The 13,966-nt window shown below is 33.4% G+C and overlaps 1 protein-coding gene across 1 annotated transcript in view; it reads right to left on the bottom strand.

The window, feature by feature from the left end:
- Nucleotides 1-4,237: 4,237 nt before the first annotated feature.
- The window catches only part of WDR36 (WD repeat domain 36), a 43,400-nt gene continuing 33,671 nt past the window's right edge, over nucleotides 4,238-13,966 (bottom strand). The window contains exons 18-23 of the mRNA XM_059175641.1: nucleotides 12,272-12,369; nucleotides 11,757-11,902; nucleotides 8,487-8,606; nucleotides 8,223-8,304; nucleotides 6,617-6,804; nucleotides 4,238-5,240 (exon numbers count right to left, since the gene is read on the bottom strand). Coding sequence (XP_059031624.1) covers nucleotides 5,091-5,240; nucleotides 6,617-6,804; nucleotides 8,223-8,304; nucleotides 8,487-8,606; nucleotides 11,757-11,902; nucleotides 12,272-12,369 — 784 coding nt within the window. The 3' untranslated portion in view covers nucleotides 4,238-5,090. The remainder of the gene's footprint in view (nucleotides 5,241-6,616; nucleotides 6,805-8,222; nucleotides 8,305-8,486; nucleotides 8,607-11,756; nucleotides 11,903-12,271; nucleotides 12,370-13,966) is intronic.

The raw sequence follows: 13,966 nt of genomic DNA, 5'->3' as shown, positions 1-13,966 counted from the left end.
GAGGGTGGTTGGGTTATGGACATTGGGCAGGGTATGTGATATGGTGAGTGCTGTGAGTGTGTAAGCCTGACAATTCACAGACCTGTACCCCTGGGGCAAATAATACATTATATGTTAATAAAAAAAGCATAACCCTTATATAGCTTACACTAATAAATTTCAAAATCTAGATTAAAGTCATGATTTGTAAGGAAAATATAATTTACCAATACTGGCTTGAGGAGAGACGAATTAGTTTAGTAACCACGGAAAAAAACTAAATAGGAAAAATCTCAACAAAGACTTTTTTTTCCCTTTGGTTAAGCAAGTATTTGTTTTTTTTTTTTAAGATTTTATTTATTTGTGTGTGTGTGTGAGAGAGAGAGAGCACAAGTAGGGGAAGCAGCAGGCAGAGGAAAAAGCAGGCTCTTCGCTAAGCAAGGCGCCCAATGCAGCACTTGATCCCAGGACCCCAGGATCATGACCTGAGCTGAAGACAAATGCTTAACTGACTGAGCCACCCAGCCATCTCTGATTAAACAAGTTTTAAAAATATATCAAGGATAGGGGCACCTGCCTGGCTCAGTCAGTATAGCATGTGACTTGATCTCAGGGTCATAAGTTTGAGACCGATGGGTGTAAAGATTAAAAAAAAACCAACCAAACAAAAAAATACCCAAAAAACAAAACACAAGGATCAATAACTCTATGAAACAGAAAAAAAATGCATCAGTTTCATCTTACTTATAAACAGTTCTATCCCAATAAAAATAACTTAATGTTAGAAATCTTTGAACAAAATTCAAATTATACCCATTAAAGCACATCCTGATCCTCCAATATATGCTGAAAAATCACTTGATAAAATTTTATACTTCCTAATTTTTTAAGTAGAAAATTAATAAAATAGAATTTAACAAAGGATATCTACCAGAAATTCAGAGCATATATTATCCTTAACGGTGGAACATTAAAAGCATTTTCACTAAAATGTGTAACAAAGCAAATATTTGTTACACATCGCTAGTATTCAACCTTCTGGGCCAGACCATAGCTAAACCAATCCTAAAAACAATCAAATAAAACATGAATATTGTATAGGAAATAAAAGACTCACCAACTGCCAAAGATGGACTTCTTTTGGATTTTTTAGGTAAGGATATGTCAACAAACTTTTAAGAGTTCGACTGCATTAACAGATTAGCATATAAAAATCAAATTGCTTTTACTGTGACAGCAATGACCAATTATAAAATACATTAGAAAAAAGGTACATTTTACTATAGCAACAAAAACTAAATGTCCAGAAATAAATTGCAAAAAATGTATGATGATATAAAGATATCTTATGAAACCAAGCCTACAAAAGCTTTAGCGTAATGAAGACCTAGCTTGTTCTTAAAGAGAAATACCATTGTAAATTTCTCCAAATCCTGTGAATTTAGCACAACCAAAAACATAACTTCAAGATATGTTCACCAACAGTCAAGAAATTTGGGGGAAAAACATTAGGATGGTGTTACGTCTACCAAACCTGATCCAAACACCACAAAACTAGAATCAAATGAATATTATTTATTTGGGATATCAAATACCTCAATTAAAGAATTTAGCACATAATAAAACAGCATTTCAAAACAGTAAGAGTAGACTTCAATAAATGGCTTCCGAACTTCTAAATAAAAGTAGCTCTAGACCTTACTCTTCACAAAAATCAATTCTTTTTATTCTTTAAAGATTTTATTTATTTGACAGAGATCACAAGCAGGCAGAGAGAGAGGAGGAAGCAGGCTGCCTGCTGAGCTGAGAGCCCGATGTGGCTGGGATCATGACCTGAGCCGAAGGCAGAGTATTTCACCTACTGAGCCAGCCAGTAGCCCCACAAAAATCAATTCTTGATGAAGATCTCGCTGGACGCATACATAATAAATGTCTTAGAATACTTCATATTTTGGAATAAGTCATAAAAATTTATCAATTTGAATATATAGAAATATAAAACATTTATTAAGAAGAGATACCATGTATGTCAAATACAAGTGACTGAGTAAACACTGGTAACAGATATAAAAGACTAATACCTGTACTATATGAAAAACTAACAAAAATTAATAAAGACAAATCATTCAACAGAAAAATGAGCCATACTGGGAAAAAGCAATTCACAAATATAAAAAAAAGATCTAAAATAAACATATGAAAAGATGCCAATTATTACTAGTGCCAGAGTTTTTAATTAAAACAAAAAAATATTTTATTCATTAAAAAATTTTTAAAATCTAGTATCAAATGTCCTTAATGATATGGGGAACCGGTATTCATTCATTGCTGAGAAACTGTAAGTTGGTAATAGCCATTTTGGAAGCCAACTGAAGTATCTTTTTAAAACTGCCTAACTCTGGTCCAGAATTCAAAACCTAAGTATGTACTACAGAGAAATCCTTTTATGCAGATAGAGTCACACAGGATGATGTTCTTTAGCAGTATTTGTAATTAGGGAGTGGGGAAGGAAACTCTCTTAAGTGTCCATTTTAGGATAAATAGATTATGGAATGATTTTTTTTTTTTTAACAAAAGTACAGAGATTAGGTGTGATTATACTGAAATAAGCCAAATAGAAAAGTTGTGGAATGATATGCATATATGTAAAAATTAAAACTATACATTTTATTTTCTATGTTTATATACGCCATGTATATACATGCATAGACAAAGGTCTAGGTGAAAGTTAACAATTGGTACTTATAGGGAGGATATTAGCATTGAAGGTGACTGCCAAAAATATTTATTTCTGATGTAGTCAAATTACAAATAATAAATTTGTAATTTCAAATGTAAAGAAAAAGCAGTATGCAGAAAATGATACATTTTGGGGTGCCTGGCTGGCTCAGATGGTTAAGCGTCTGCCTTCAGCTCAGGTCATGATCCCAGGGACCTGGGATCAAGCCCCACACTGGGCATCCCGCTCAGTGGGAGGCCTGCCTCTCCCTCTCCCACTCTCCCAGCTTATGTTCCCTCTCTCGCTGTGTCTCTCTCTAAGAAATAAATAAAATCTTAAAAAAAAAAAAAAGAAAGATAATGATACATTTTAAGAAAAAATATACACTCAAAATTATTCTTTGTATTTCTTTCTTTCTTCCTTCTTTCCTTGATGTAAACATAAAGGAGAGGTTCTGGAAGACTACCTGCCAAAATGATGCTACTACTATACAAAGATACCTCCAACAGAAACAATACATTCAACTCCTATATTCTCATTTAAAAGAGGTAAATTCAGTTCAAGATTTGTAAAAGCAATACAATTATCAGTTTAGAGTTCTTATTATTTTGTTTAGTTATTTATTAACATTCACATGGTACATGAGTATATACTAAAATTTTGCCATATCTTAAGAATTTAGTATTGGGGCGGAGAGGAATATAATTTTTAAAGTTAGACTTAAGGCATTTACATTTCAGTCAATAGTTAAGGTTATACACTTTCTTTAAAAAAAGATTATTTATTTGAGAAAGAATGTGAGAGAGAAAGAATCTAAGAGAGAGAGAGAGCATGAGACGTGGGAGGGCCAGAGGGAGAAGCAGACTCCCCACTGAGCAGGGAGCCCAATGTGGGACTCCAACACGGGTCTCCGGGATCATGACCCAAGCTGAAGACAGTTGCCCAACCAACTAAAATTATCAATGATCAACTCCTTGTAAGGACTGTTTTTTCTGGAGATTATGCAGTAAAAGCTTAATTCTAATGAAAATGATATTGGCATTCATATACAATCAGTTACATTTTATGAATAACATTACTTTTGAACGTATAAACTAAAAATTGTTTTTAGAGGTCTGTTCTTAGAATTACTTTTTATAATGTAGATTAAACTTTAAAAATATTACCACATCCATTATCAATTTGGCTTCCAATTATTATATAAATTGCCTGTAGCAGTATGGTTTCTCTCACCTCTACAAGAACAGAGCAAAGAGAACACCAAAGCAGTCATATTGCATTGTATCTTAAAGACCTAACACGTAAGTAGCAATTGTCCCTTGCTTTTTTCTGCTCCTATTTAGGAAACTGTTTGCATTTGTGATAGCATAATCCCACCACAAAGTCCTCTATCAACCTCTCATATTGAGGGGGCTTCAGTTAACAGGTACAAAGACTGGAAGTTTATTCACTCATTTGTGACCTTAGCTATATCCTTGAAAGCCTTTTTTTAGTAGCAAGGAAAGGGGACATACACAGGAGGCAAAGCAGCTTCCATGATGACCTCCCAACACTTTTCCAGGTAGAGGAATTGTTTATTTTTAATTCATATTTGCTCAAGTCTCAAATCATGAAAACACTAAGAGAAACCGCCAGAGCTTTCTGTTTCCACAATGGTTAGGAGAGAAAAGTATACAGGCAGTAGTTTCTTCCAAATAAAAAGGCATCAGTAAGGAAGATACACTCTGAAGGGTATCTTCAATGGAATTTAGAATTTCCCTCCCCTATCCTAGGCCATTCAGCTGTCTCCTACAGCAATTCACCTTCCTTATAAAATAGCAAGTTCCTTTAGAAAGGCTCCAGTGGAGAGAACACCAGGGTGGTGTTATAAACCTTATCTGTCACTGAGATCCCAAAATGACCTTAGCTAATTCCTCTTCCGCATTATAAGAGGGGTGCACTAAAGTCTGAGTCAATGCTCAATGACCATGTTTTCATCAAAGGCCACCAAGGAAGGAAACATACCTTTTTATTTCATATCATGAAGGCCCTCTTATAACTGTATCACATATCAGTTTTGTCTTCAATTCAGCAATATTTTACAAGAAACACCTAACATCTCTTACATTACAGGTATTCAAAAAATAGGAGCTGATGACAACATTTCAGTCATATACAAGTAACTGATGTGAAGTGACTCAGAAAATAAGTCATTTGAGTAGATTCTATAAATCTTTAAAACAAAAGGCAAGTATAATTTTATTTCAAGAAAATATTTAGGATTTAAAGTGAAGAATGACTACTAGTTAGTAGTGCTGGCATTTATTTTCTTTTCACAGTGAAACTTGGAAAACAAGGTATGAGTTAAACTGAACCCATTTAATATAAAAGTCTTAGTCACTTAAATTTATCTTTATAACAAAGCACTTTTTATGTAATTCAAAATACACATGCTTTGATTGAAGAGTGACTGTAAATGGATCCAGTTTTCTTCCACCTGTGATGACAACTTCGTCATTTCTTCTAGAAGTACTGGCTCTGAAGGAAGCATTTTAAGGTGTAACTGAAATAAAAAAATATTATAATATTTAAGAAAGTTAAAATTTTGTTTTTTCTAGATTCAACCTTCTTACCAAGGAACATCGTAAGATACTACTATGAATATTACTTCCTTAGATGCTGGCTTATTACTAGTTCCCATTTCCCTCTCCTCTATCAAACTTTTTTTTTTTTTTTTTTAAAGATTTTATTTATTTATTTGACAGAGAAATCACAAGTAGATGGAGAGGCAGACAGAGAGAGAGAGAGAGGGAAGCAGGCTCCCTGCTGAGCAGAGAGCCCGACGCGGGACTCGATCCCAGGACTCTGAGATTATGACCTGAGCCGAAGGCAGCGGCTTAACCCACTGAGCCACCCAGGCGCCCCATCCTCTATCAAACTTTATTGTGAGTTCCTTTATGGTACTGTCTGTCTCTCCCTTAGTAGAACTGAAAGTTATCATCACTCTCCTCCACCTAATGAATCCCTTGATACAAGTCTAGAAACAAGGTCCCAGTTCTAACACTAACTCCCTATTTCTGTGCTTCTTTAGGTTTCTCCTTTCACTGGAACCTATTAGTAATGAATGATTGATGGCTCTCTACTTTAACATCTAAGGATTAAAATAAATTTATACACAGGAACTGCAGTTCATTTGGGAAAGGATATAGAAAAAATATGTAGCATTTCTATTTTTTTCATCCTATATGCTACCATCTAAATATCTACTTCTAAAATAAATTTAAATAAGATAAGTGAAAACTCATTTTATATATTCATGGGATAGAGGAAGTATTTTTTAATACTAAAAGTCAACATCATCTACTTCCTTCAATATAATATACCACTGAAATAAACATGAGTTCTCCCATTATATTAGTCATAAAAACAACTGTTCTCGACAAATCACCTGAAACCCCTTCAGCCAGGATAGAAGTATTTTGATTCCACCAGCAGAAAAAAACAAAAACAAAAAATAAACATGAAATCTAATTTTCTCTTCATGATCATAGAAAAACTGCCAAAATACAATGACTTAAAAAAGTTAATAGTTCAGTATACCGAATCAAATGGGTAACACAGAAAAGTCAGGGGGATGAGTCAAATTGTGCTAAGTAAAAGAAAAGACTACAAAGCTGTGCTATTTAGCTATCCAATACAATAACCACTAGGTGAAGATGGCCATTTACATTGAAATTAATTAAATTTCTATAAAATAAGAAATCTAGTTTCTAAGTCACATTAGCCACATTTTTCAGTGCTCAGGAGCCAAATGTATGAAGTGGCTGCCACACTGGACAAAGTGGATAGAGAACCCTGCCATCGCTGCAGAAAATTCTATCAGAGAACATTACCCTAAGGGAAGGCAAGCTGAGAAGTACCATGTTTCTTTAGACTTACCTTTAGAAACAGTGCAAGATATGCCTGGGCTAACTCAAAATCACGCTTCCTGTCCAACATCATCCCGATCATTTTTAAGAAGCTCTGCATAACTTCTACAGATCCACCACAATCAGGAGACAGGCTTCGCAGCTCTGTTTCAATTCCTGATGGGCCTAATTCTTTCAGAAGGTTAAGAGCAGCTTCATCTGCATTTTTAAGAAGAATCCAGTTATTACCTACAATCACTTCACTTAGGAAACTATAGTTTCATTTCATACCCAAGCAACATACATTTAAATTACACAGGACATTCTTTCTATGGCTTTATTTTTTCCTGTTAAGAAGTAAAATGAACTCCAAATTAAGTAACAATCAGTACAAATGATTAGAGCAATACAATAAGAAGGACTTAAAGCACTAAAATTTTTGCATTTAAGTTTTCTTTTCCTGCTGCTCAAGCTGTTAAAGAAAATCTAATTAATGCCTAGTAACAGACACTTCAAGATGGTCTTACATCAATCAGATGGTCACACAACAATCAGAACAAATACAAATATGAGAAGGCTGTAAGTACATACCAAATTATTAGAGTAGTTGCATGGAGAATAGGATGAGGTGGGGGAATTTATTTTTCTTTCCTTTTATTGTTATAAAATTTTTTAAAGTACCAGATGATTATTAAGAAATACTAACAATACAGAAATATCTAAGAGGAGGAACAATTCCACCTTATTCTTACATACCCCAAATTTACTCCTTTTCTCTAGAAATAAACATTTCTGATTTATATGCATCATAAGAATACATATTCTATACACTTACAACTATTCTGTAATAGGTATTTGATATTATAATGGCAATGATTATGCTTTTAGCTTTTAGAAAAGAAGTAACACCAACGATAAAACTCTAACAAATTTTATTTTCTGTCCTTCAGTCTACACTAAATAATAGTGCTTTTCTTCTTTGCCTCTCCAGAAATATAACAAGTTACTTCTTTACGATCTTGCTATTCTTTATCATCTACAATGGCCCATCAGCACCATTATTTGACTTTTGCCAAGGTGGACTCGAGTGATGCTGGTATGAAAACAAAAGCATTTGGATCCCAAAAATAAGAGGACAAATCAAACAAGAGAGTGACTGTGATTCTGATAATTGCTTATAATTCTTATTATTTATTATTATTAGCTACAGGTTGTAGCTTTCAAAATTTAAATGTATTAACAATAAATGTATTTACATTTTAAAACTGCCTTACTGGGATAACTTGGGAATATCTAAAAATCACCTAAAACAAGTCTCTGCTGTATTATAAACTGTATTTGTAAGTAAAAACAAAGAAAGAGATAGGGGTGGGGAAATAACTAATTTTCCATATAGAAAGTGTGAAATGTTCTCAAAAGGTAATTATAATATTGATACTCATCCAAGTTTAGTGTTACTCATTTAACATAACAGTACAAAAGCTAAAATTATTTCACATTAAAATCAAAATTTCAATCCTTTAAAGATTTTACTATTTTCTTTGAGCTACTGAAAAATCTGCTAATATATCATTCAATTTCTCTTCATATAAAGTATATTGATGATATTTGGTAAAAGATTTTATAACTTAACTTACATTTATTATTTACTAGTCCTTCTTCAAGTTTCAAGCAGAAATCTGATTTTTGAGCCAAAATTCCAAGATTTACCACTTTCGACTTAAACAAAAACAAATATACATTATTGCAAGAATACAAGTGTAACAAAAAAAATTATAGCTTATAATTAAAAGCTGTCATTAATTTACTGTGTATCTTAATACTAGGTCTTGATAAATAATTACAAATGCAGAACACAAAACACACCCTATATACTTAGAATCCTCCAATTTGGTTTTTACCTGATGGGGATCATTATTTTGTTCAGGTGCAGCATATCTGGGTACAAGGCCAGGAACCGTTGGAATAAAAAATGGTGCTGATTTGGGTACTTTGGGTGGTTCCTTTGGTTTATTCTTTTTCTGATTAAGAGAAAATGAGAAAGCGAAAAAGACTAATAAGTCCTTGCCAACAGTTTCTAATACTTAATTCCAAGTCAATTTTAAAACAAAGTGCAAAAAGTAAAAAGAAGGAATGAAACTTTCTCAAATTTGAATGCCAAAATAAAATGTCAACTGATGAATATCACAGATATCTTTAAACTAGGATTCTCAAGGCAGACCTCTAGTACCCTTGCTGATAAGGCAGAAGAAAAATGACAAGGTTCAGGAGAAGCTCTCAGAACTCTCATTTTCCTCAAACATGATTTACATGAATATTTACGTAAAGAAGTAACAAGCAATTTTGAACTTCTACAATCTTTTTCACAAAATGGACTAGAAAACAAAACTTACGTAAATGCTCAACAGTTTCTTATTTTTTTTTTTTCTCCAAAAGAAATTTGGAGCTAGAGGTAAACTTTGCCATTAGAAATAATTCAGTGAAATTTTCTTATGAAGAATAGCCCTGATTCTTCTAGTTCGTTGGAATTTCTATTGATTTTTCCTTCGTACTTTTTGTTTTTAAAAAGCAAAAGAACATTATTGCTCATTTATAAAATTACAAATTTTATAATTTATAATATATATTATATAATAAAATTATAAAAATCATAAAATTATAAAAATGTTAAGTGTTAGTAAAATTTTAAGTTTAGTAAAATTCTATCAGGAAAACCTCCACTGGAATTCCCACTGACAGAATTTAGTTTTGGTGACCATATGCTACACGTCACTCACCACCTCAGGAGTATCTGATGAAAGAGCCTTTCTATGGTAAACTGCCTTTATTAGGAGACTCACAATTGTACCTTACACTATTCCTCTTCCATTCTTTGGAGCGATCATACAAGATTCGTTTTTTGAAAGAAAACCAAGGATACTCATGGCTTTGTGAAGCCACAGCATAAAAGAAAGTTACTACATGAAAGCAGGACAAGGTACTGCCAACTGCAGGGTAAGCATGGCCCTTCTTGGGGGTGGTGGAGACTGCAGAATGAGTCACAGTTACACTTCTAACTCACTGTTCTTGAGTTAGAAGGGACAGAGTCACTGAGTTGTAGATATAAACAGAAGGCTTTTATAAACATTCGGTGCACGTGCCCCTTCGGATCACTACATTTGTATCTTTAGGGTAAATACTCAGTACTGCGATTGCTGGGTTGTAGGGTAGCTCTATTTTCAACTTTTTGAGGAACGTTCATACTGTTTTCTGTCTACAATAGCCAAACTATGGAAAGAACTCAGATCCATCAACAGATGAACGAATGTCCATCAACAAATGAATGGATAATAAAGATGTGCAATATACAGATAGATAGACAGATAGATATACACACATACGCACAATGGAATATTATGCAGCCATCAAAAGAAATGAAATCTTGCCATTTGCAATGATGTGGATGGAATTAGAGGGTATTATACTGAGTGAAATAAGTCAATCAGAGAAAGACAATTATCATAAGATCTCTCTGATATGAGGAATTTGAAAGGCAGGGCGGGGTGTTGTGAGGGGTAGGGAAGGAAAAAGTGAAACAAATGAGAGCAGGAGGGAGACAAACCATTAAGAGACTCATAATCTCAGGAAAGAAACTGAGGGCTGCCAGGGGGAGAAGGGGTAGGGAGAGGGTGGCTAGGTTATGGACATTGGGGAGATATGTGCTATGGTGAATGCTGTGAATTGTGTAAGCCTGATGATTCACAGACCTATATCCCTGAGGCAAATAACACATTATATGTTAATAATAAAAATAATAAAAGAACAGAAGGCCTTTGCAGGTCCACAGGGCTCTGGAAATGGTCTAATCTCACAAGGAAAACCAAAAGGAGAAAAGTTACCCACAGGACAAATACAGAAATTCTAACTTCTACCATTCAGTAAGAAATAAAAATATTGGAGATGTTAACGTAAAGATCATTCACTCAGGTTTCTAAATAAGTTTTTATGCAGAACAAAACTGTATCTAAGCAAGGAACAGAGTGGTCCAAAACCTAATCTCAATTAATTGGGCATTATTTTGATTGCTCCATTACACACTGATCTACTTGGACTTTTCAATGCATTGCTTTTAAAGCTATCGCATAAAGTATTGCCTTTATAGCTGACACACTGGACAACATGATGGAGAGATTATACAACTATGCTCCTACACAACATACTTTAAAGCTAACATCCAATCTCTCAAAAAGTGAGCAAGTAAAAAGAAGCATATTTAACTTCTGAGAGGAAAATTAACACGTGAAAACTTTTTCCTTAATCGAGACATACATACCTTTTCTGGTGCTAAGTAATCAGCTACAAAACAAATCTTGTCATAGTTATCTATGTCAATTCTTTACATTTATGCCCGGCCTAGCATGTGATTTAACACATACATAACCTCTAGTGAATATGAATATGTATCTATCCAATCAAGTTTCATAAAACAATACTTCCCGTTATTATCAGAGGATAAGCTTAAAAGTTTTCTATTCTAGTTTATTCTTTTCAATTACTTTTGCTACTCACAAATGGGGATCATAAAATATACTTTGAAAAACACTAATTATGCCATAATTATCCTTTTTTTCATGTAAAACTATAAATACCTCAAAGACAAAGGAGCTAGGTTTTTTCCCACTGCTGTTGCCCTTGGGACATAATCTAGTGATAAGTTCATATTAAGTTATATGCCTGGACTCAACACAGCAAGCTATAAAAATTTTCTTGGCGTTGACAGAGTAAGGTATGGAATGGTAAAGGGTAACTAAAGTTTAATTAAAGACAGAGAAAAGTCTTCTGGTCCCCAAACACCTAGCAATAGAAATATCACACATCATGGCAGCAACTTTTTTTCCTCATTTTTGTAAGTACAAAAAAGTTTATTAGGTTAGATTTAAAACATCTAATTTTTAATGAGTCTGCAGTTGCAGGCTATACTTTTGCTCAGTGCCCTCAAAGTCAATTACTATAGAGAAAGAATCCTATAATCACACTGGACCACACAGTCTTCAACTAAATGATATTTTCTACTACCTTAGGCTTTAACTGTTGCTTCTGAAACCCTCCAAGTAGAGGAAGCTATCTCTACTAAAGAAAATGTTTCTCAAATGTGTCTTTAGGGACCAGTATTAAGTGTACTACAGCATTACCTTAATAACATCAAGATTAAGAAGGTTCTTCCACCGTGATTCAGGGAGGAGTGATAGAGTCACTAACTGCTCATTCAGCTGTTCTGGGGAATCATACTCTATCATTTCATCACTTGGTTCTATGGTTTCTTCCAATAATTCCACATCTTAAAACAAAAAATTTTCAGGTAAAACAAATTAATGCAGAACAAGATTTTTATCATATAAAAAGGAACTTACTTTCTTCCAAATCCATTAGTATTTCATAACATGTCCACTGAGCAGAGCCTTATAAACTCTATTGACTTTATTTCCTCATTTTCTCATATTATCTACAACTCCCATCACCAGACCCACTGGTATACTATTTAATTTCTTATCAATACCACATCAATTATATTTTTGCATTAATTAATGAAGTCATTCAAAATATTTCCTAATACTTAGAAAAATACTTTAATTGAATGCATTAAACTCTACCTTCCCTCAAGTTAGGTTTATGATATTACACTTCAAAACTACTGTTTTGTGATTACCTTGAGTTTGACAAGTACCAGGAAGCATCACTACTGAAGGAACATAATCTGTGGGAAGCGGCCGTAGTGAAACAACTGAATACAGGGAAATATTGGACCTGAGAAATAAACATACAAACAATATTTTAAAACTTATAAAAACAGATTTTTTCAAAGAAACTTCAATTACTGGTAATAATCACTACTATCTTATACTTGGCTTCAGATTCCAATCACAAAAGTTAAAAAAAAATCTAAAAGTCAATATTAATTTGAAAATGCCTTGATTCATGTCATAGATGTCATCATAAGAAAGTTGTGCATAAATATTATTTATTAATGGAGTCTTTATTTTTAATGTAATACAAAAAATATTTGAGAGATCAGTAGTGGATAATACTTTTATAAGATAACATAACCTCCATATATTTATATCATTTTGACAAATGGCAATCTCCATTTAGAGAAATCATAACTGAGGGAAAGATGGAGTCAGACAGTTAAGTCAGAGAGAATATGCTGATTAGATTCTTTGGGTTGCTGAAGTTATGGACTTTCCCTTCTCTAGAATGGTCTTCTAAAGTAGTTATGTTTCTGCTACTGGACCCTGTAGCATGGCCTTGGATGACTCATCAAGATGTAGATACTGCTCCCAAAGAGGGGTAATCAGATTCTCTTTCACATACATTATAATCTGGAATGTAAAATAATAATTGGGAATGTCAGGTTCTGAGTTACATTAATATATATATATTAATATATTATACTCCTGCTGACATCCCACAGATACTCTTCTCTTGTCTTGATTGTTCAAGCTTCTTAAATGCCAGGAAATACTCTACTTTGCATATTAAGGTGGCCAGAGTCCAATTTCTAAATATATATCATATATTTATTTTCATATCCTAAAAATCTAATTATAAAATTTTTAATTATAAAATTTTTAAGGATTAATTTCCTTCTCTTCTTTAATAAGAAGAGCTAAAGGAATTAAACATGAGAACTCAGAAAATAGGTACAATTTTTCTAGATCAAGACGATGAACCATTTATTTTGAACTCTTACATGTTTATCATCACCACCATTATTATCTTTCCATGGTTATGTAGAGTTATATAACTATAATGAATCCTAGAAAGGATTTTGATCATACTTATGGCTTATTCTGAAGATAAGGTAAGCTGAGTTGAAATGTTGGCCAAAGTTATAAAGTGGTCCTCGAGCTGTGACAGGAAGGCCAGTGTCTAACTGGGGACTCCCCTTCCCTAGTATTTCAAAATTCACTTAACCTTTCTGCAAATAAAAGCTGAATATGATAGGGGCACTTGGGTGGCTTAGTTGGTTAATGGGTCAGCTCTTGATTTTGACTCAAGTCATAATCTTGGGGTCCCAGAATAAAGCTCTGCATCTAGCTCTGCACTTACTGGGGAGTTGGCTTGAGAATTCTCTCTCTATCCCTCCCCCAACTTGCATTTTCTCTCTCTCTCTCTCTCTCTAAAATAAATAAACCTTAAAAAAAAAAAGACAAATGCAATTGATAAAAATCAGTCATGTGGTTTAGAATTTCACACTTGAGCAGATATCTAAATTACCAAGCAGATGTTGAATCAGTCACAAATTTATGGTGAATTAACTCTAACTATGTGAAATTTCTATTTTATAAGTTAAAAAAAGAAAAGCTAAATGGCAATGTTAGCAACTATGATTTTCTGACAA

Source organism: Mustela lutreola, chromosome 5 (assembly GCF_030435805.1).
Source record: "Mustela lutreola isolate mMusLut2 chromosome 5, mMusLut2.pri, whole genome shotgun sequence".
Classification (NCBI taxonomy): Eukaryota; Metazoa; Chordata; class Mammalia; order Carnivora; family Mustelidae; genus Mustela; species Mustela lutreola.
The sequence above is the reverse complement of the archived record's forward strand: the minus strand, read 5'-3'. Positions and strand labels throughout refer to the sequence as shown.